General features: G+C 45.5%; 2 protein-coding genes across 2 annotated transcripts in view; one reads left to right on the top strand and one right to left on the bottom strand.

The window, feature by feature from the left end:
• Positions 1-679: 679 nt before the first annotated feature.
• Positions 680-10,323, top strand: LOC131561607 (zona pellucida sperm-binding protein 4-like). Its single transcript, XM_058810968.1, is given in 17 exon segments — positions 680-733; positions 1,114-1,180; positions 1,523-1,597; positions 1,600-1,643; positions 1,722-1,824; positions 3,041-3,196; positions 3,560-3,747; positions 3,920-3,958; positions 3,960-4,018; positions 4,357-4,424; positions 4,427-4,477; positions 4,673-4,862; positions 4,935-5,082; positions 6,666-6,744; positions 7,050-7,166; positions 9,526-9,664; positions 10,254-10,323. Coding segments are annotated over 17 exon segments (1,647 nt in total).
• A 116-nt stretch (positions 10,324-10,439) lies between these two features.
• The window catches only part of LOC131561303 (uncharacterized), a 30,973-nt gene continuing 18,846 nt past the window's right edge, over positions 10,440-22,566 (bottom strand). Inside the window, exons 4-9 of the mRNA XM_058810573.1 lie at positions 20,836-21,022; positions 19,883-20,037; positions 18,558-18,584; positions 17,016-17,134; positions 13,087-13,211; positions 10,440-12,590 (exon numbers count right to left, since the gene is read on the bottom strand). Of these exons, the coding sequence (XP_058666556.1) occupies positions 13,115-13,211; positions 17,016-17,134; positions 18,558-18,584; positions 19,883-20,037; positions 20,836-21,022 (585 nt within the window). The 3' untranslated portion in view covers positions 10,440-12,590; positions 13,087-13,114. The remainder of the gene's footprint in view (positions 12,591-13,086; positions 13,212-17,015; positions 17,135-18,557; positions 18,585-19,882; positions 20,038-20,835; positions 21,023-22,566) is intronic.

The following is a 22,566-nucleotide window of genomic DNA, read 5'->3' as shown; positions in this document are numbered from 1 at the left end:
CAGACTCAGCTGCTGCCCACCCACCATGCCTGTGGTGAGGGCTGGCTGGGGCCAGGGTACTGAGGCTGTACGGTGCTGTGCAGACATCCAGGAGCTGGAGGATCTGCTAAAAGGCAGAAGTGTAAAGACATTCACAGTTTCATGGTATGAATGCAGAAACATGCATGGAAAGATGGACTATGAGGCATTCACTTAGTGTGGCTGCCTGATGTGTGGCTGGGGAGGAGACTCTCCATGACACCTTGCACTTACAGGCAGGTAATGGCTGCTGGCAGGCAGTTTTCTCTGGGATAACAAAAGCTCCCCTTGCCTATGTTTCAAGCCCATCTCAGGGGCCACCTGCCACTTTTTGGGTGTAGGGATCCCAGAGAGCATCCTGCCACTTACCAACCAGGTCTGAACCAGTCCTGCAACTATCCCCACACAAACACACTGCAAACAGGGCTGTAAGTCCACAGCCAAGAGTGCTTATGGGGAATCACCACTGTTTAGGTGTGCAAGGCCTTCTGAGCTCCATGATTTCTCACAGATTTTATGTGGAGGGCTCTTTCTGTGCTTTTGTGTCAGCACCCTATGTCTGGCATTTGAACCCGTATGATCTTTAAAAGAATAAAAGAGCATTGTCACTGTTTCTTGCACTCATGCCATGTATTGAGCAATTAGAGCAGCAATAGGGTGCATGGGGAGAAGCAACCAGATTTCCTATGTGTCCCAGCTGTGGGAAGAACTCAGGGTAGGAAAGAAGCTTTGAAGACCCTCCTGGGGCTCTACAGTATGAATACAGACCTGTCTCTTGACCTTTGTTCAACTCTTGCTCTTTGGTTTTCTTCAAAGAGCACCAGCAGACTCTGCTAAGTTCAGGTGAGGGCAATGGAAGGTGTTAAACTGCTGGCTGGGTCCACCTGGGCACTTCAGGGATTTCTGGTCCCAGCTGGCTTCACAATTTAAAAGGACTAGGCTAAGAGCCTAGCAAGAGAGCAGGATGGTTGTTGTAGGGTGGTCTTGGGCTGCATCAGGAGTTATGCTCTTCTGGGTGTTTCTTGGCCCCCTGGCTTTGGTTCTGGGGGCTCCTATCAGTGTTTTTCTGATCCTACCCTGCTGACTTGTGGCCAGAAAAGCTTACAGCTCACCTTACCACCAGGCTGGGAAGGGAATGCTTCATTTGTACTGACTACATGGGGTGAGGCAATATCAAGAGGCATTTTTAGCCATATCTTTGCCCAAATGCAGAGGTGCATGGAAGTAGAGGAAAGGAACAGGTTTTGATGTGCAGTGCTGTTGAACTTCACTGAAGTTCTGTGCATCTTGCATAATCTGGGGGCTGTTTATATCACACAGCAGTCAAGGACTTGATGAAGTGCTGTGCCTGGATCTAGATGTCTTGGCTGCTGGATTCTCTCACTGCTGTTCCAGACCCTAATATTGTCTAGGTCCCTGTTTCCTACAGAAAGGTAGGCTTGTAGTGGGTCTAATCTGCAATGTGGGACTCTGAAGCCCCTGCTGCTGTGTCCTCTTTCCCTAGATACTGAAGGGAAGGCACATGCTCTGCAGAATGACTCTGGCTGTGGGCTCTTGGTATCTGGGACTCCAGAAGGCTCCAGGAAATATCGGTCTCTTATGCAGGCTGTTATGTCTTTGAGTGGGTGAGTGGCCTTAGGGATTCTCCTGGGACTGTAACTACTGCTGCTCTGGCTGTCCTGGCTGGTATGGCTTTTCCCTAGGATCACAATTACCTTATACTGGTTGGGCTTGAAGGAATAGATGCTGCTGGGCAAAAGGTTCTTCATGAAGAGACTCTGCTCAGGTGCCCTATGGACCTTCCTGGTAAGATACAAGCACCTGTCAGAATCTTGTGGTGATCAGTACCATTGCTTTCAGATGGCTGCTCCTAGTCAGTTTGGGGGCTAGGAAAGAGGACTTACTGCTGTGCAGAAATCTCCATGAAAAAAGGTTTGGACACAGGAGCCACAAACTTGCTGTGGACTCTTGCCTCTCTGCAGGGTCAGCAGGTGAACATGTACATCATGTCTCCCAGCCATATTCTGGCTACATGAGTTCAGCAAGGTCAATGAATTAACTAGAGACTAGGTACAATGATTTCCTTAATTACCACGAGTCCATCTAGAAAGCTTTATCTTGACAGATCCAATGTAGGTCCAGTTTCCTGTACATGGCCTCGGGGAGTCTCTGCTCCATGGAAATGTGCAGTGACGTGTATTTAGCCTTCTAGAGCAGAGAAGGTCAGAGTCCGGCTAGCTGAGGTTAAGGCTGACACCCAGCTGCATAACCTGCCAGCACCCCTCGGTGTCGTAAGGCCTTGGGCTGTGCTGGTTGCGGACTGGATCGCTGCTAAACGACGAGATGGAAGGAGCTGGTCACTTGCCGGGGGGGCTAAACTTGGTTTATTGAGAAGCCCACGATGTCCCAGCGAATGACCAAGAACAAAGGGTGCTTACGGGTTTTAAAGGGAAGGAGTGGACCCGGGAGGGGTTTACAGAAGACCAATGAGGGGAGAAGAGGGGATGAACTTAACAGAAATGACATAGTGGAGAGCCCAATAGGTACCAGGTATGGGAGGGGTCCCGGTACCACAGCCAACCACAACCCCCAAAGAGGAGAAGCTTCTGGAATGCTAGGTGGAGTGGAGGGGGTGATCGACTTGGCCCAGGGAGGAGAAAAAGCATACATATAAGGGAAAAAGGAGAGGAGGAATATATAACCTAACAGATTGACAATAGAACTGGCAGGGCTGTGGCGGGAAAACTGAGGAGGGCAGAACCATTTTACACAAAATGGGGGAGAGCAGATACATAAAATGGGGGAGGAATTGAATGAACTTAATGAACACACTACAACAGAAATGCAGGTCCCTCCTGGGCAGGCTTCCATGCCAAATCCAGGCCATGTGTCTGACCCTCACCTAACTCTCACTTCCCTTGATTTGTATGCAGAATCACCAGGACTCCTTCAACCAATGTCCTTCATGTCTTTGTCCCCCTGCTCTTGTGCTTTATCTGCAAAGACCTGCTGTTTTTTCCAGCCCTGGATGCTCCAAGCAGCAGTGTCTGTCTGGCTGTTCCCAGCCAGGACTGGCTGCCATGTGTCTCCCTGCCCATCAGCCAGGGAGACTGTGAAGCACGAGGCTGCTGCTATGACCCCAGAGACAGGATGAAGCCTTGCTACTTTGGTAACACAGGTAAGCCTGAGCACCTGTTCTCCCTCCCTCCTGAGCTGCCGCAAAACAGGATTTCTCACTTTACTGGCAGGGCAAGCCAGCACTTGGTGTGTTACCACTCCTGCAGGTGGCTGCCAAGAATATCATGTCCCAGTCAAGTGTCCAGCATTTTCCACTCTATTGCAACACACCTGGTTTTATGCCCAGCAGTGGTGTTGTTGTTGGAACTGGCTGCACTTGTCTTGCCATACTTAGCACTTGTTTTGTGGGTTAAAGGCAGGACATCTTGCAGGACTTGCTGGTCTTGTCTTGGTTGTGATGTTAGGGTGTCCTTCCCATCTCTCTTATCTTTGAGCTCAAGAATGATTCTATCTTTTTCTCCAGTGACAGCTCATTGCGCACCAGATGGCCAGTTTTCCATTGCTGTTTCTCAGGATGTCACCCTGCCACCTGTTGCCCTGGGCTCAGTGCAACTGGCCAGTGGACACAGTACTGGCTGTGTCCCTGTCCTAATAAACAATGCCTTTGTTGTGTACCAGTTTCCACTCTCTGCCTGTGGCACTACTTTTCAGGTAAGAGCTGCAGCTGCAGCTGTTGCTAGGCTGGAAGAGCTGGAACAGCCTGCCATGGCTTTGGCTGCTCAGTGGTCATCCTGCAGACTTCCACAGGCCTAATGCTGTTCTCCAGCCTCATACGTATCCAGCCTGACTTTACCACAGTGATGGTGCCTGTCTGTCATTCCAGATGAATGCAGACCAGGCCATATATGAGAATGAGTTGGTGGGCAAGCAGGGATGTGAAGACTGGGAGCCTTGGCTCTGTCACTAGATATAGCATTTTCAGGTATTACCCTGGGGCTGATGTTGCTGGGTGTCCCTGGGTTAAATGTCGCTAGAGAAATTCCTGCTTGTCACAACCTCTGATTTCACATGAGGGCCCTGGAGTAGGTTAAAGACCAGTGTATCTCTAATTATTAGGAATAAAGCTGGAATTGATCAGTGACAATCTGCAGATTCTCAAATCTAAACACTAAAGAGAATTTCAAGTATTTGTTAAAAGGAAGTGACAGAAGAAAGGGGATATAAGTAATTAAAGAAGATGATAGGTTGCCATATTGGAGAAAGGGGATATCAGAGTGGCTTTTCTTATTTGCCTGATTTGGAGCTTTCCTTTCCCACCAGGTTATATGTCCGATGTACTTATCTCATCAGTGGGAGCTCCATTCCCTTGAGTCCTCAGGTCTTCACATTGTGGCTGTGTCCCAGCCAGGTCCTCTGTCTTTGGAGCTGCATGTTGCCTCAGGTAGGAGAGGTTTGCAGGACCTGCTCAAGGCTCTCGGAGCAGGGCTCTGGTCTCTGATGTGTAACAGTGGAGTATTGATGGGTTAACCCAGCCCTGCTTCCCTGCCATGGTGGGAATTTACTGATATGGCTCTAAAGGATGCCTATTCCTGCTTCTTGCTGCTCTTAAATGGCTCTTGGGTTTCTTCTGTCCCAGATGGAAGCTATACTTCCTACTATATTGACAGTGACTATCTTGTTGTGAAGACTCTGAGAGATCCTGTTTATGCAGAGGTCAAGATCCTTCAGAGGACAGACCCAGACCTGATTTTAGTTCTGCACCACTGCTGGGCCACACCAAGCACCAACCCCCAGCAACGGCAGCAGTGGCCAATTTTGGTGGATGGGTAAGTGACTCGTAAAAACTTTGGATCGAGGGAAAAACTTGCTCTTTTTCACTGCTTACCTTTCCTCCTCAGGTGCCCTTATGCAGGTGACAACTATCAGACACAGCTGATGCCTCCAAGTTTCACCTCAGGACTACTTTTGCCCTCTCATTATCAGCGTTTCACTCTCTACACGTTCACCTTTGTGGACTCTACTTCCCACGAGAAACTCTCTGGACTGGTAAGATCCTGTCCTGCCTGCCTAGTTTCATACTGAAGTAAAATGTGTGAACAATAAGAACCACTTCATGACAATGAGTCTCTTGGTCTCCTTGGGGGAATGGGGCAAAGACTAGGAAGATCCCCTGCTGAAATAGAAGGGGAGAGGTTAATGCCAAAACCTCATTCCCTGAAGTGAATGTGATAGAGGTAAGAGACATCACTTGTGGAGTGTGACAGAAAATGTGACTACTAGAAGGATAGTAGTGTACCTAAGCAATGTGGGGGCCTGAATATATGTATTGTCATGGAGAGAGTCCCTGTTAAGATCTATGTATTGTAAGATCTGTGTGGGTCCGAGTTGCTCCAAACGAGCTACAGCTGCAAAGTCCTTAGTTGGGCAGCAGCTGTGGCTCGTAAAGATAGCTGGGATAAAAGGGGTGGGTCAAGAGCCCAGGAGGAGCCCCTGAGAAGACAGGAAGGACTGTGCTGCAGAGAATGGAGAAGAGCCCCAGCAGAGAGGCAGGAACAACACTGCAGTGAAGATTACAACAAAGCAAGTGTTGTCTGGTGAATTAGCTTAGGGTGTGTGCTCTAGCTACACTAATCAATATTCTCTAAACTACATTTCGTGCCCAAAATTACTTGGAAATAAACTTTGAGTACATTTTTAAGCATCTGGGCTCTGAATCTCATTGAGCCCCTCCAGTTAAGTCACATGAAATTCACCCTGCCATCTACTGTTTGTTCAGCTCTCCTGGCATCGACTAATACCCAAAATTGGTCTCAGCTGTACTTAACAAGGTTCCCAGTGAAGTGGTGTCCGGGCAGCAGTATTGCAGGTGTCAGCGAGAAGTGCTGTAAGGCCAGATTGGTCCGAGCTTGAAAGTGTGTGTTGTAAAGCTTTCAAAGCTGCCTCGGAGCGGACAGCAGAGGGCTCCAAGGCTACAGGCTGGGTACAAACCTTCCTGCTTTCCCCCGTAAGGACCACGCCCATGGTATGGAGCTACCTCTCCTCTTAGCAGCCCATATGGTGCTGTGGCTTTGAATTTGTCCCTAAAACAGTGTTGAAAGCAGATGTTCTTGCTGACTGCTGAATGGCACTTGCAGAACACCAAGACTTTCTCTTCATTCTGCGGTCTCTCAAGCCCAAGTGAGTAGGCATGGGACAGGCTAGAACCTGGGAGGCAGCAGAGCTGACTCAAAGTGGCCAAAGGATTATTCTATGCTGCATGATTTTATGCTCAGCAGTGTAAACTCTGGGGTATTTCATCTTCCAGGACAGCTGATGCCCCAACTGCCTGGGGACTGACCTGCCTGTAGGAGGAGAGCAGGTGACTTGCTTTTACATCACTTGTGCTTTAGGTCTTTTCTTCCCTCTCCTCCTCTCCTTCACTTCTTTAACTGTCTTTTCTCTCCAGCTACAGGTTTTCTTGCTTTTGCTCTTCCTATTCTTTTTCTGCCCTGCTGGGGCAGAGTATGGGGAGTGAGTACGCAGCTGTGTGGGTGCTTAGCTGCTGGCTGGGGTCAGTGCAGCACACTAGGATATCACCAGGCCCCAGACAGTGCCTGAGGGATTTCAGGCTGTGTTCCATTTCTCTCTAGGTGTACCTGCACTGCAGTGCTTCCGTGTGCCACCAGTCTGTAAAGGAGTCCTGCATCCCCTCTTGTCCTTCCAGAGTCAGTAAGTGTCCTGGCCTTCTGCTCCCTCACCAAGGGGCAGCAAGGGCCTAGTCTTCAAGCTGGGAAGGAGGAGTCATGTAGCCCATGGAGGAATTCCCTTAAGGCATGGACAGCTTAAGAAAGCATTTCCTGCTCCTTTCCACTGACTAAGGGCTCTTCTTATGCCAAAAAGACAGAGGTCTTCATGGGCTCTTAGCTCTATGTGGGCTCACATGGAAACTGTGCCTTCAGCACTTTCCGTGTGTTGGGAAGCTGACCTTCAGGGCTCTACCTCTTCTTACCTACAACCTTCATATTGCTCTGTAGGGGGTAAAAGGAGTGCTGAGCCTCCTTTTCAGGAAGGTCCTTCCCATGTCTCCAGTAAAGGCCCTGTGATTTTCCTCCAGCATGAGCTAAGACAGGATGCAGCCAAGGATGGCCTTGGTAAGTGTGGCAGCAGGGCAGGGGAAGGGGCCTGGTCTAAGGCTTTTCTGCAGAAAGGCTGAGCCCCTTGGGCATCCCTGTGCTCACTGGGAGCATTCATTGGGGTGTCTCTCCCCACAGGAGCAGCTGTGCATGCTGCAGCCCCCTGGGCTCTGGGATTTGCTGCTGTGGCAACTGGGACAGCTCTGTGTGTGGTGCTTGTGGTTTCTGTGCTGTGGCAAAGGAAGGTGTCAGCCATGCATGAAATCAATAGATTGCAATAAAGTGACTGGCAAACCAATTTGTTTGGTGGACCCCTTCCCCTGGAGACCCTAGCTGTAAGAATTTATTTGCAAGGCAAAAACTACCCCAGTGGCTGTGCAAGTTTTCCAAATGCTCTGAATTCATCTCACTCTGGAATTCTTCTGTGTTTGGTGTTACTTGTCTGCCATAGACAAACTGGAGACCTTGTCAAGGCCTGGGCTGCAGACTGAGGCAGGATTGCTGCTGGGTGGTGTTGACATTTCTGTTAATGAAACAGAAACTTTTGAAAGCCACTGCTTTCAAAAGTAGTGACCTAGGCTCCATTCAAACACTGAGCAGAAGTACACCACAGCTCACTCAATGCAGATCCTGCAGCTGCTTCTCTGGAGATGCAGAGCAGTTATTTTGACTCTGCTGAGGAGCTGGGACTTGCTCACTTGTCCCTAAGTCACTAGGTAAGGTACTGCTGTGCTGGTGTGGCAGGACTGGAATGCAAGGATGCCAAAGCACTACACAAATGGGCCTTGCTAATGATGCTGTGCATGAACTTGCCTTTCTTGCCCTAGAAACAGAAAAGGGTAGGTGGCATTTTTCTGGTGAATGAGAACATGGAAACTTCCTATCAACTGGAAAAAAAAATAAAAGGGCCTAGGTGGTCTGAAATTCAGGGGGAAAAAATCTAACTTAGAGCTACTCTTAAGCTTTAATGTGACAACAGGCAGTTAGGAGTCTTCAAAGGTCTTGGATCAAGGCTAATTTGACATTGCTGTTAGCATACAACAGCTTTTCTCAATTTTTAACTTGTTTCTTTTACATGAGAAAAAAGCCTTGCCTTTTTGAACATCAGGGATGGTTCAGTGTGGTGTTGTCAGTCCCAGCAGCTGGGCAGCATCCCTCTTGGCTTTCTGAAGTCCTGGCTGAAAACAGTACAGCAGAGCTCTCCAGGCAGTAGAGGGGAAACGGGGCTCCACCTCCTCCTTCCTGCCCAGCCTGGGGCAGCTCTGGTGCTTGCACTTACACTGAGATCTGCTTATAGCTGATGGGGTAGTCCTTGAGGGGAAGGAAAAATACTTTTCCCTTTTTTCCTCTAAGGCTTAATTAGAAATTCTTCCTGTTAAGGGCAGGAGAGAAGCCTTAATTGTATTGCTTTGGGGCCTTTAAAAGGGAGGATTAGCACTTAAACATGGAAGAAAAGAACTGATCAGTAACTTGCTTGAGGCAGTAGGTGTTGTTCTTTTTAATTAGGTTCTGTTGATCATGTGTGATTGGAGCACGTTAATGAGTGGTGGGATCTGTGTTCTACTTCCTTTCCTATTCCAAGAAAGTTCAGGAGTAATCTTATGTTTTTATTTTTCTGGTAGAAATGCTTTTCCCTCCTACTGTCAGGATAACCAGCGATCTTCGTCTTGTGTACTTTCAAAATCTAACCAGATGAAAAGACTGTTCTGAGTTGTATGGTGGGAGGGAGAAGGAGATCACGGGCAGGAAAAAAACGTCATCTGAAGACAGGTCAAATAGCCTCTTACTTTGGAACAGGCTTCTGGCAACTAAATGACTTTGGTACAGGTGGAGCTCTGTCTGGGAAAGCTGAGTGTCAGCTCATAATGTGCCTCATGACAAGTCTTTAGTAGCAGTCTGTAATGTTATTTAACTGGGCAGTTAAAGGAGTAATATAAACCACACCTCAGTGCACCAGGCAGGGTGCTCTGGCACTGGTCTTAACTGTGCGCGTGTAAGCCAAGACCTAAACACCTCCTGTTTGCTACTGGAACTTTCCTTTGCCCCAGTAAGGGAAACAGAAATAATTGCTTAGAGAGCTTGGATGACTGTGGGGATGCTGAAAGGGCTGTGAGAGTTAAGCCTCTTCTGCCCTTTGCTGGGTTACTGAACCATTCCAAAGTGGCAGGGAGCTCTGGGTGTGTATCCTGTGGGAATTGCAGAGTCCCCTGCAGACACTGTGCCTTTTGGTGCAAAGCTATGTGTGGGAGGCTGGTATGATTCTTAGTGTAGGGTATGTGCAGTGCTAAGTGGAGGTGGGTGAGCAAAGGAATAAAGTTAATTTCCTTATCCACTCTGGGGAGTCTTCTGTGTTTAAGGCTTGATACTTGGTCCTCAGCTGGCAAGAAGGCTCTGAGCAGCACTGAGATGGGAGTTGCTCTTCTGAAGCACTGGTACAGGGTGAAAGACAACCTGGAGGTTTCCTCCTCTGTTCACTGGCCCTGTGTTCACTGCCTGTTCTCCAATGCCACTGGGGTGTTAGTGGCTCTCATGGCTCCTGTTATTTGCTTCTGCAAAAGTGTATTATTCCCTTCTAACTCCACAGATGCACTTCTGGATAATTTGTTTTCTAGGTCTCTCTTTAGTTGAGCCTCATTGACTTTTCACCATGACTTTCTTTTGAATATCTGTGTGTAAATTCTTGTGCCAGCACCCTCTTTAGCTTCACTCTGTATCACCTGGTTATACAGTTCAGTTAAAGCTGTTGGGGGGTGCTGTACACAGTGCCTTAGACACCTGCAGGGGAAAGGAAGCTGCTCTGTCCAGGAGGCTGCTGCTGGCTGGGAATCAGGGCTGAGGAAGAGCAGCCAGGAGTCCAGCTAGGATCTGTCATTTGAGGCTATTGTGCAGTGCTGCTACGGAATCCGGATTTTCAGAAAGGAACCCCAATGCTGAGCAGCAGCACACTTTGTCCCAGTGGCTTCACTGATTCTTCTTGGGAATGCTGTGTGTGCTGCCTGTCTCTGGAAGCAAAGTCCAGCAACAGCACCTAATACAAGGCTGCTCAAAATTAACATATGTGTTTTGTCATACCTGAACTTTCAAAAGCCTCTCCTCACCCTCTAGATCTTTGAGAACACCAGCTGCTTCCAAAGAGCAAACGTGCTTCTTTGCCAAAGCTAAAGAAGACCTTTAAAAGCTTGGAGGTAACAATTCCTTTCTTGACTAGCTATGCTCACCTGATACCCTGAAGGTGTGGCAGTTGCTATACTAAAAGCCAGGTGTTCATTAATAAAATATCTGAAGACACCATAATAGTGATACTTTTATTAATTTCTTATGCTTGGATTACAATGGATCCTGGAGTGGAGAACTATACAGTATGTTACACATTATAAATACATTTATTTCTGAAAAATACATGAACATATTTAACATAATGCTATAATAAAGAAGAGCGCTAGTTTATCTTAGTTAAAAAAAAAAACACCCAACAAACTTATACCATGAATAGAGAGGGTTGTAGAAAATATCAGCTCATGATGCTATGTCTTAAAACACTTTAAATTCAGTTTGCACTGATTCACATTCTGTACAGTCACTGTAAAAAAGCTGGAGGGCTAATGGAGGTTGTAAGTTAATGCAGGAATTTTGTCCCCTGTATTTATGGAGATATATACAGAATATTCACAGAATAATCAAGTCATAAATCTTTCTAGCTTTGTATGAAGCTAGCAAGATATACAGTGAATAACCAAGTCCTGTAGCAGCAGCTACAGCTGAAACATTAAACACAGCACCTACTTTAGGGTGCCAACCTTGAGTCAGCACAGCCTTTTTTTTCTTTTTAATGGGGATTTGGGTTTGGGTTGTGGGGTTTGGTCATTGTGTTTGTGGAGTTTTAGTGAGATGCTAAGTAACAACAGTAGCAGTCCCTCTGAGTACTTGAACCCTGCCCTCACTCATCCCTGCAAACTATACTGGCCCTGGAATGGCATGGCTGAGATGCTCTGAATCCCAGAAAAGATCTTGTTCTGGTTTGGAGGACTTCAATGGTTCCAGCTGATGTGGATGAGCAAGGGAGACGCATCTGTTATGGAAAGACTAAGCCTGCTGAAGCTGATCATTCCTGCCAGCTTGTCAAATCTTGGTTCTCAGGCAAGTTGGGGTTGGGGAGGGATTTTTAATCCGCAATTGCTTGACTTGTAATTATATTATTATTTATGGGGTAGAACAATCCTTTATCAAGAGGCAATGTTAGTTTACTTAAATCTTTACCCCATGTGTATTAATTACTTTGCCAGCACTAATAAGAGCTAAGTGTGCAGAGACCTCTGCAACCATGGGACATTCAGAAGCGTGCACTGCCTGTTCCTTGACTCAGGAAGCAGTGGACATGTAGGCAGCTACCACACACAGTCATGGTGTTTCACAGTTGTTAGTGTATCCCAAAAGAGCACCAGTTTATAAAGAATCTATTTTAATTTCTTTCCCTTGTAGCCTTGCTCTCCTCAACTTTTCCCAGTAGAGAGAGAGAGAGCAGGCAGAGCCATAGAGCAGCATGACTGCTCCACCTACAGCCTCAGGCCCCCACCTGCACAAACAGAGCACCTCAATGGGACTTAAAAGTAGGAATTCAAGCCTGGTGTCTTGTCCCCCATCAAAAAAAGAGAAAAAGATTGATTACACAATGGCTGGGGCAGAGGCTGCCCTGGATGCCCCTCCAGTCTCTTGAAAGGCTAATTCCTGCAGTGCTGCTTATTCTGGTCTTTACAATGAGTGTGTACAATGCCAACTTCTGTGCAGGGTAGCACCAGAGTCCAGCGACCCCTGCAGAAGGAGCAGGCCCACAGGACAGGAAGCTAGTAGTAGATTCAGGAATGACCTCAGCTTTACATACTTAGTTTTTCTGCTGGATTCCAGTGAAATGACACAGCTGTCTATAGGCTGCTCTGAAGGGAGGAACTGTGCTGGGGACAGAGACTGCAACTCAAGTTCCCAGAGGGAGGAGGCTGTCCTTTCAATAGTCACCTCTGCTCTGGGCAATGAATCTCTGGCACTCCTCCAGATGATGCTAAGTCCCATAAAGCTAATGTTTATTTCAGCTGGAGAAGTCCCCAGAAAGTAATGATAGTTTTAAAACTTTGGTGTTTCAGGTAATTCTGTTCCCAACCCAGAGAAGACTTTCCAAATCTTAAAAGTCCCTGTTGCTTGTGTTGCCAAGATGCTAACAGCAATTTTCATCTGTGGCTTGACTTTTTAAAGTACACTTCAGATTTGGGAGCAAAGCCATATGTAGTTGAGCATGTATCTGCCCACAGACCCTTCTCAACATCCCCCTTCCCTCTTTCCCTTCCAACACTCAATTCAGAGTTGCTCTGTTGACAATTGTAGGATATACATTGCACAGAGTAACCCCGGGATTCTTGATTTCGTGTCCTTTGGTGTTCTTGCCTTGACTTTCTGAAACAGAAACATGCAGTGAATGTGAGGTTAGAGAGAGTTTCTCTGTATTTAGCCTGTGGGTTGAGTTGGGAAGGTAGAAGATGAAGCTGAGGCTGGTTTTCTTTTAGTCTTTATTAAGGACAGATTGTCTCTTTCCCAAGACATCTTGTTGGCTTATTATTTGGAAGTCATTTGACTGACTGCAGATAAATTAATTTAGTGCCTTTTATGTTTTGTAAAAAGGCTGTGTGATGTAGCCTGTATGACTATAGTAGCCTTTAAATTGTGGGTTAAAAAAAATATAGGCCAAAAGCTGGGGGGCTATTAAAATGAAGATATATGGGCTAGTTCTCAGTAGACATCAATCTGCATCATTTGAACTTCAAAAACTGGACCTATTTCTGTCCTTGCAAGCTGGAGTGTGTCTGGATGTAGGGACAGGACTGCCTCGTTTTTGTGCCAAGAAGAGGTGAAAAGCCCCAACCCACAAAGAAACACAAGCTGCTTTACTTACTTCAACTTGCTCCATTTGACTCAGGTCATCAGAAAGGCCATAAGTTTTCATTCTTTGTATTTTGTCCCAGAACAATCATGGAGTTCCTCTCAGTTTTCCTCAGGTCTGAAGACATAATATCTGGCCTTAACAAATGGAAAAATACAAGTCAAGTTGACAGTGGCCAGAATGCATGGCTGTGTTCTTAACATTAATATGCTGTGCATATGTATCTAAGCTATACCCAATGCAGCTTCCCCCTCTCCAGTGTGAAATTCCCTAACAGATGCTGTCCAAATATTTGTGGCAGCATCCAAAAAAAGAGCCACAAGATGCAGCACTTGGCAAGGAGACACATTGTAATGGACGGACACAAACATCATTTTGTTCAGAGCAACCAGTATTTTCTGCCTAGCTGGAAGACAGGGGATAGACTTGTGGCTGAACATCATACAGAAGTTAAAATTTCTGGCCTAAAATAGTAAGGAAATGAAGTGTTTTGAAGAGCAATACTAAGCTAGCTCCTGTGGACTGTCTCCAGCTTAATTTTCTGTATGTTATTTATTACATATGATTGCAATGAGTAGAATACATCCTGTTTGGTTGAAATTACTTAGTTAGCTCAGGCCTCCAGGACTTATGACAGACAAACCTTTTGAAACACTTTCTAGACACATCTTTAAAATAGGTTCTGTTTAAAAAAAAAAAAAAAAAAAAGCTGTCATTTGTTTTTTTGTTTTTTTAAAGCAATATTTGAAAGTTATTTACAGAAAATAAATAGCTAATAGATATTTACTTCAAATCTTCAATTTGAAAAATTTTCAACTCAAAGTCCTGATTAACGTGGTGCAGACTCATTATTTTGTGCACTACTATATTGGGGTTTTTCCTAAATGTTGTAAATGTTTATGTTTTGTTCTGCTCCTAGCTCTTTTACAATAGATCAGTCAATCTTCTTCTTTGATGTTCTTTACTTCTTTGGTGGCTTCTCAACCCTGAGCACAGGGCTGAGAATACCTTAGTAATAATCTTCCATGTGAAGAGCGTCATTCAGACCCGAGTCTGAGGTTCTTGTGCCCTTTTCAACCTTTACCACACAATATTGAAGATGAGGTTTTGTAATGTTAGAACTGCACTGTCCTTGCTAGCTTACTTCACACTAACCACAAAGTAGGCATCATACAGCTGCAAGCTTTTGGTGGCTTCAAACTGAAACTATCATCTTTACCATGAAAAATACTGTATTTGAGGTAAGTTCATGCCCATGCATCTGTGTTAAAGCTCCCATAGATACCCAGATGGGTATATCTGCACTGGAATGTGCAGGAGGAGATTGCTTACATTAGATCCTGCCCTGGAAAGTGGAGGACCATGTGCTGCTTAAGTTCACAACACCATAATGAAATCAGTCATCAGTCTGTTCTGGTCCTTTGCACAGAATAGATCTTGCTTTGCAGGAGCAAATGTATTAGCAAGAAAAAGAAAATGAAATTAAAACCTGAGCCTGTTTAAAACAATGTATGGCAAACCACTGAGTCTTGTGCCAGTATGTTTACCTTGGCAGGCCTCCTCTCTCTCCCGTTGAAAGAACCAAGTTCTCTCTGCTATGAGAATTCTTTTGTGGATGTTAAAAAAAAGAGAGAGAGACAGAAAAGAAAAACAAAACAACCACCCTGCAGCAGATCATTCATCATACACAGAGTAGGAGCATGAAAGGGGATTTGTTTTGACCTAGTTACAACAACAAAAACAAAGAGACTTTCTCTAATTGCCCAAATGACTCAAGTGGGACTGGGTGTCAAAAGCAATAAATCTCTGACTCCTTCAGAGCTGTATGTTAATACAGGGCACCAGGCTCCAGCCTGTTCCAGTGCAAGACCTGGAGCCCAAAAAAGCCCAGGTAAGCAAAAGCCAGCCAACTCTTTATGTCTGCGTGTACAAACAGGACCAGGAGCCAGGACAAATCTGTTTCATCAATTATAACAGTGGCTTTAAATGCTGAGAGTATCAGGGCTTCAAGGTTTGCTTTGCCAAGATTTGCAGATGAGTGTGAGTGAGCCTTTATTGCTTTACCATTCTGGTACTGCTGCAGGAAGGGTCCCTCTTACTGTCCAGCAGTATTTGCTGGTCTGTCATTGATCCACTAAGCCTAACTTTTTACTTCATGGGAGCCTGAGGGCAACTGCATATCCAAGCTGCCACATGAACAAGGTGCCCAGCTTTTCCACACACCAGTGAAAAGGACAGGGTTCTATTGCTAGGTTTGGGGTAAAAAGAGCAAGGCCAAATACAGATAGGGTGAGGAATAAGAGCTAGAATGAAGGAGAAAAGGAAATGGAGGGAGATAAGGGGCACGAGTAGAGGCAAGGGTTTTATGGAGATATACAGGAGGAGAACGTAGAAGAAAAGGCCATTCATCAGCTACTGAAAACAACCTGCAAAAAGCAGTGTATAAGAGCTCTGAAAATGCCTGGATACAGCCAGGCAAAAAGACTGTTCATTTGGCATCTCATTGTACAGCATTTCCATGATAGCTGTAGTTGTCCATTCTAGGAGACTAATTTCTAGGGAGCTAGAATTTCTGCCAGGAGCTGTTGGGCTGACCCTTCATTGGAAATACATTAATTTAGGCAGCTGAGGACCTAGCCTTCAATTCTTATGCAGGGACTGCTGGAGCTGTCCTCTGTGCTGTGGAGATGGGGCAAGCAGAAAGTTACAGAGACAGAACTTTTGTGAAGCTGAAATAAAAGTGCTGGTTCTATTCAGGTTTAGAGGGAAGGTTCACAGGACTTTGTATTTTTTCCCCAGTTGGTTCACCATCTATTTTAGATGGAACTGTTTGATCTCTCTCTGCTTTGTGTTTCTTTCAGTTTCCCAAACAATAGGAGGAAGCTCTCCTGTTACATATGCTTGGGCCCCAACCAACCTTTTCCCAGCTGGAAAAATCACTCCATGTATTACAGAGGATTTTTTTTCCAGCTGTAATTATAAGATTCCCAGTTCCCTTATGCATTTTGTAAGGTAGGTACAGGCTGTCTTAAGGGGAACAATAGGACATTCCTGAGTGCTTAAACAACTGCTGTTTCCCCACCATCACCCCCTCTAAAACTGGAGGAGGACTTAAGCATATTTGAGCTGTTCCGCTGGAGGTTACTGAGACCTCAGCTGAAAAAACATACAGGGAGGTGCACAACTCCATGTAATGCTCCTGCTTTGGTGACTAAGATGCCCAGGCTCTTCCTGTTACCTGATTACACGCACAAACACTCCAAATTCACCAGACTAGCTGGGAGGACTTGGCAAGTGCACAGGGAATATCTGTGCAAGCAGAACTGTCAGATGGACATGCACAACACAGTTTACAACCAACCTGCTAGACAAAGTGGCCCAAGGGAGGAGCATGGATCCCTTAATCGAAATAAGACCTCATACTTGATCCAAATATTCATCTACAGCAACAAACGGTCCCACCCATAAGCACACACTCAGCAAACTTCACCTCTCCTTCTTCTGACAAAACCATCCAGCTGATCCTGACTGTCCCATCCCAACACACATCAGGTACAATATAGTTGGTCCCACTGGAGGAAAGGTGGGAAAGTGGACAAAAGAGAACATTAGTGCTGACTGCAATGCTTAGGAGGGAGAAGAAAGACAAATAACTAGGCTATAGACAGCTCTGGCTAATTGTCATCATCCCCTTGCACTGCTGGGGAGAAGCCCCTTATTTTAGTGACACTAATGTTTCCATGATTTTCACATGGGTAACATCCAGTTGGGATCCTGGATCATCTGGGCACTAAGGAAGCAAACACTACTGCTAGCCAGGACCAGCATATGCAATGGAAATAAGGTAAGGAGCGGTCTGCTCCAGACAGCAACACCCAGAGCTAAAGCTTCTACCACCTCCTCCCAACACTAAGTGAAAATCTCCCACAGTATTCTCTCACTTATACAACTGTGGGCAGGATCTCTTCAGAGCAGCAGAAGACAGCCCCAGCTTGTTCTGGTTTGTCAACCTTGTCTTCCTCATAAGATCTCTCATTCTCCTCCAAGCATGGCTCTCACCCTAGGGAGCAAAAAGAAACCACGACTTAAAAGACCAGAGGCAAGTTGCTGGCAGACTTCATCTGGCCAACACATGATGCTTTGGGATATTCCAGGGTGGTGGGAAAAGGGAAATTTCTTTATTTCAGACAGATGGGGGTCAGGGCCCACAAAAGAATTTTTAACACTGCAATGATGCCCAGTGGCCAACCTGTACCTGTATACAACAAGGAGACAAGATGGATGAACTCTGAGTAATACTATCTTTTTCATATTTTGCTTGGTAACATTTCTCTGCCTAGGACTCTGCTGTTCTTTCTGATTTAGGCTTTAAGAGAGTGAGGTGCTCTCACTGGTGAATGCTGAGTAGCTGCCTAAGAGCACGTTTTACCCTATTGTTATGCTATGCTAAAGGAGAAGATTAGTTTGGTTTCCTACCTACTCAGATGCATGCAGGGGGCCTTTACAATGAAACCCAAAAAGGCACTTCGACTGTCTTATCCTTTCTATTAGGCCAGGTGCATTGGTATCGGCCTTTTTTAAGGTGGTAGCTTTTGTGGAACACGAATTAGGAGATCAAGCCTTTGTTTCCCTGTCACTCAGCAAGCCACAGCTATTGGCCTTACATTTGAAATGCTAATAGAGATTATCAGGAAGTCAGGGAGTCTCAGGAGGCCATCTCTAATCTTTGGTCTCTCCAGCCTGGGCTTATCTGGACGCGTGGAACTCTGAATCCAAAAAATTAATTTCTTTTTTCCAATATTGTTTTAAATTTCCTAAAGTGATGACTGGAAAACCTGGGGAACAGAACAAAAATTATCATGTCCCAAAACTAGCATAACAGAGAGAAATTATTCCCATTTCAGTGAATTTCTCAAATCATTGTCATGTTCCTGACATTGTTTTGCCCTGTCCCGAGGTTCCTCCTCACTCTCTGCCGGTGCTGCAGAGCCATTACTACAGGAGTTGTGGCCACCTTGGGGCCAACCTGGCAGCTGCCCAGCCACACTTACCAGCCCCAGCAATGCCTATTGCAATAGTTCTTCTTGGGAATCTGCAAAGTTTTCAGTTCAAAACTTCAGATGAGGCATGGCTCAGCTGAGAACTGCAACACCTGATTCAGTGCTATTGAGTTAATTGCCTGTAAGCAAGACTGTTTACTCAAGGAAATAGCAAACCTCTGTGTTTACTGCTAGGATTAATGTGTACTGTGGAAGGGTTTTGAGGCCTCAGCAGTTAGTCCCTCGTTGTGCTGGTGATGTCTTGGACAAGCAAGCACTGCTGATACCGCAGAAAGCCTGAGCAGCTGATGTTCCTGTCGTCCATGAGAGTAAACTTTGGGGGTGAGTAAACCTCTTTTGTTCATACAATGGTGTGCACTACACGGGCTTACTCCCTGATAATGTAGACACAAGTTAAATATATTCTGCAAAGGCAGTACATACCGAGATGTTCTTGCTGACGTCCAGAGCCTAAAAACAAAAGGGAATTTATTTACATTGATAAATAACAGGACAGCGAGACCAACTCACAGCATTTGCAACAGACTGTTCTCTGTTCTCAGCTCTGCACTGGAATGTACTCATAGCCTTGGTTGAGTCCTTCATTTCTTTTTAGACTCAGTCCCCCACATGTGTGATAATCCCTTCTTTCTCCATCCACCTCTCACCTCTCTTTTGTATTTAAACTGCCAGTTTATGTGTCTAGTACCTAGTAGCCTGGGCATGAGTGTAACAGACAGAATTCCCATACAGTGCAGAATTCCCTGTACAGAATTCCTACAATACCTGCACTGTAGAAATAAATGGAGCCTTTCATGTTCAGGGTACAAAATCCAATACTAAGTGACAATACTAAGGTGTGATGTAGCAAGAGAGGATGAGGATTCAGGTTAAAGAGCATGGATCTCGATTCTATGGTCCTGTAAAGTCATCAGAAGTTCCCACATGCTTAAAATACTCCAAAAGCTGACTGGACACAAGGCAGAGCATGGAGCACCTTTCAGGCCTCAGCCTTAATTTGGGTTCTGAAGTTCATTGAAATGTTTGTGACCCATTTGCAACTTAAGGGTGGAAATTTCATGAGGTCTTTCCTGTGAGAGACCTACTCCTTCCTCTTTCCTGTTTGCAGGGCTGGGAATACTCTGATTAGAGTCTCTGCTCTGGCATTTCAGCACTTCTGAACCCCACCGGAACATGAAAGTGCTGAGGCAGGCACAAACAATGGGAAAGAAAGGGAGAGGAAAGCATTCATCCTCACTCCCTTGGACTTCAGTGACACAGATTTGCTGAAACACATTCCCTGGAACATGCTTTGAGGACTGGAGCTAATTACATTGATATGCTGCCAGTCTGGTAATAAGTGTGACCAGCTAAGGATTGATCCACTAAAATTTTTATTACTGTTAATGAAAACTTGGTTTAATCTCACTAGCATCAGTAGTGGAGATACTTATGACTGAGTCCACACAGTAAGTTATTTGGAGTTGGTGAGGTTGCATGAGCACCCCATGCTGCTGTCTGCAGTGCTCCTCTCCCCTGCACCAGTGATCCATTTGTGCCTTTCTTGGCATATAGACATAGTCCTTCTTCATTTAAGGTTGGGAGTAGAGAGACACAGATCCCCCTAACCCTCGCTGGCCCAGTTCCACTCAGTAGCAGACAAGGCTGGCTTGCTGTCCTGGCACCTCACTATGATCTGCCTGAGCAGAACTTCTCTCTGCTTCTCCCACAGGTCCCACTCAGAGCTAGGTTCCAAGCTTATCACTCACCTTTCTTACTGCAGGGTCCTTTGACAGAAAAGCCTGTCCCTCTGCCATACTCCCAACTTCTCTGAACTCATTCTCCTTGTTGTTCTTATTGTTTGCTGACTTTCTGAGCCCCATCATCGGCTGGCTCTTTCCTGATTCCAGATATCTCTCACTTCCTGCAATGAAATGCAAAGACTTATTCCTTAGCAGTGTTCTGCTAGGTTGGCCTCTGGGCAGTGCTGGCAGCAAGTTATGACTTCAGATGGGATGAGAACTCTAAGGACTTAAAGATGGGATAAGACCCCGTTTGATCCCAAAGGCTCTGACTCAATCCTGCAATGAAGTTGTTCTATGTTTCACCAGGTATTAGAAAAAAGCTGAAATCCAAGGTTTGAAATAAACTGATCTGGCTCATTTAGTGACAGACTAACAGACTTTTCATCTGGCTTTATCATCAGTAGGCTGAGCCCAGTTTCTCAGCCATCTGGAAAAACTGATCTCTGGATCCAAGCTTTGCAGCTGGGGCTTATTTCCACTTGGTCTATAGAATAAGTCACCCTCCAGGAATTTGTTCCGTGCCTACTTGAGAGAGTAGATGACTAACAACATGCATAAGGTTTTCCATCTTAGATCAAATCCTACCTTGCCTGGGTGGAGGGGGGCTCCACTAATGGTCCCATTCAGGCATGCTAATTTTCCAAGAGATCTATTTTATAATTCACTTGTCCTAATCTTTACAGCCACAGCTGCAAAGCAAAAAACCCCAATTCACACACATGAAGCAGCCAGTGTTAAAATCTTAGGTACAGAGAGAGCATTTTACATTGCTTCTCTTGGATTTCAGCTAGGGTTGAGTTCTACTAAAACCTTGCTTGGTTCCCAACTGTCTTTCCTTGGGAAAAGAAAGTGGCTGATCAGCTTGTTTGACCAAGTGGTGGCAAACGGGAGGGCATGTTAGAGGTATTTGAACTCACCATTGCAGCTGCTCAGCTTCTCGGTGTTCGCTCCTATTTCTGGGATGATGGAAAGATCAGAAGGGTTTCCAGTCTGAACCAAAAGGCTGTGAGGTCTGCTCCTCCCAGCAAAATTTGTTTTCATGTCTTGATATGACTTAAGGAAGATACTGGCAGCTCCACAGGAGCAGTGCTGCAGAATGTATTCCTGTACCAGACAAAAAGAAAGTATGCAGGCTCTCAGACTGCAACAACCCAAGGTAATGGGTGGTGTGACACTACAGAGGAATTGTAAACATTCCAGCCCAGGGATGTCCATCCTTGTCCTAGGACCCACCAGAACACCTACAAATTATTTAATTCTCTAAAATGCTGAACAACCTGTAGTTAGTAATACAGAGCTTTCATGGCTTCATTAGCATTTAACTTAAATTGCCTGATACTCAGCATCTTTTCAGTTTGTTTCCCAGAAGGAATTGAATATGAGTTTCTAAACAGAGAGCTGCTCAGAGGCATTAGTGTAAATAAACAGATCAGTTATAACAATGACTCATATTTTAAGATGTTATTTGTTTTGGAGCATGCACAGACAACAGTATCTTGTATTTTTATTGATGGGATGCCACAGTTTTCTTGCGTGTTACCGGCCAAATGGACTGTATGTGGTATCTCAGTCAGTGTACTTCTGCTGTTGCTGGTGGGGTGAGGAAGGGGGGATTTTCTACCTTGTACAACCCTGTTGCAGAAGAGTTTAGTAGGGTAGGAAGGAAGGAGAACTTTATCCAGCTGAAGCAGAAAGGGAACCAAACTGTTTACTGGTGTTGGAACTAGGACAGGCCAACACCAGTTTACCACCTCTAGAGACCCCCTAGAAACGGACAGTTTCAATGTCACTTCTCATCTGCATATGTTGTTACAGCAGTGTGGTACTTTGCATTATCAATACCTTTGGGAGATGCTTAGTAAATCTGATGAAAGATGCCGGTTTTGGCCCATGGTATTATAGATTTCCCTGTAAAGAAAGGATGTGGAGCAGCAGTGTTCCCTTTGTGTCCCCGGGATCAAAGCCATCATTTCTGTGGTGATGTCTGTGCACCTCTCAAGAACAGCATTGCGAGCATTGGGTATCTACAATCCTCGTGACCAGCTCTTAATACCATGCTAACCCCATGTTTTGGGGGTTGTGTCTTCCCTAGCCATGTCTGGGACATGGAGACCGTTCCATGCTCATGGTCTACATGGAGAGTGAACATGGTTTGTAAAGGAGTCTTTGGACCCCTCCAAATTATGGATGGCAATCTTCATGTTTCATGGCCAGTGTTCCTCTTCAATTCAGAGGGGCTATGACTGAAGAACAAAATGATGGAGAGCTACTCAAATGTAGGAGATCCAGGCTCCACAGGATACCTGAGAGTGTCCAGTTTTTTAAACCACGCTGCAAGCACTGAATGTTACATCTGAGAATCCAATTCCCCACTGAACAGTATGAGACAAATGCATCTGAGAAGACACTGCTGAGAGACCTTCAGAAGTACCAAAAAGATCAAAGTTTCAAATATTTAAATGAAAGCACAGTGCCTTTCATTTCAGTGGGAGCTGGGGAGGGGGCATGTACACCAGATGATTTTGCAGCTTGGAAGAGTTACTTTGAGCAATGACTCACAGTTGTAAAGCTTCAGGAAATGTGTTAACAATTCCCAGGCTCTATGTAGGAGGCTGCATTCCTCTGAGTGTGAGAGATGGGTACATGGA

This window comes from Ammospiza caudacuta, chromosome 9 (genome assembly GCF_027887145.1).
Source record: "Ammospiza caudacuta isolate bAmmCau1 chromosome 9, bAmmCau1.pri, whole genome shotgun sequence".
NCBI lineage: Eukaryota > Metazoa > Chordata > Aves > Passeriformes > Passerellidae > Ammospiza > Ammospiza caudacuta.
Note: the sequence above shows the minus strand (reverse complement) of the source record. Positions and strands in the feature narration are given on the sequence as shown.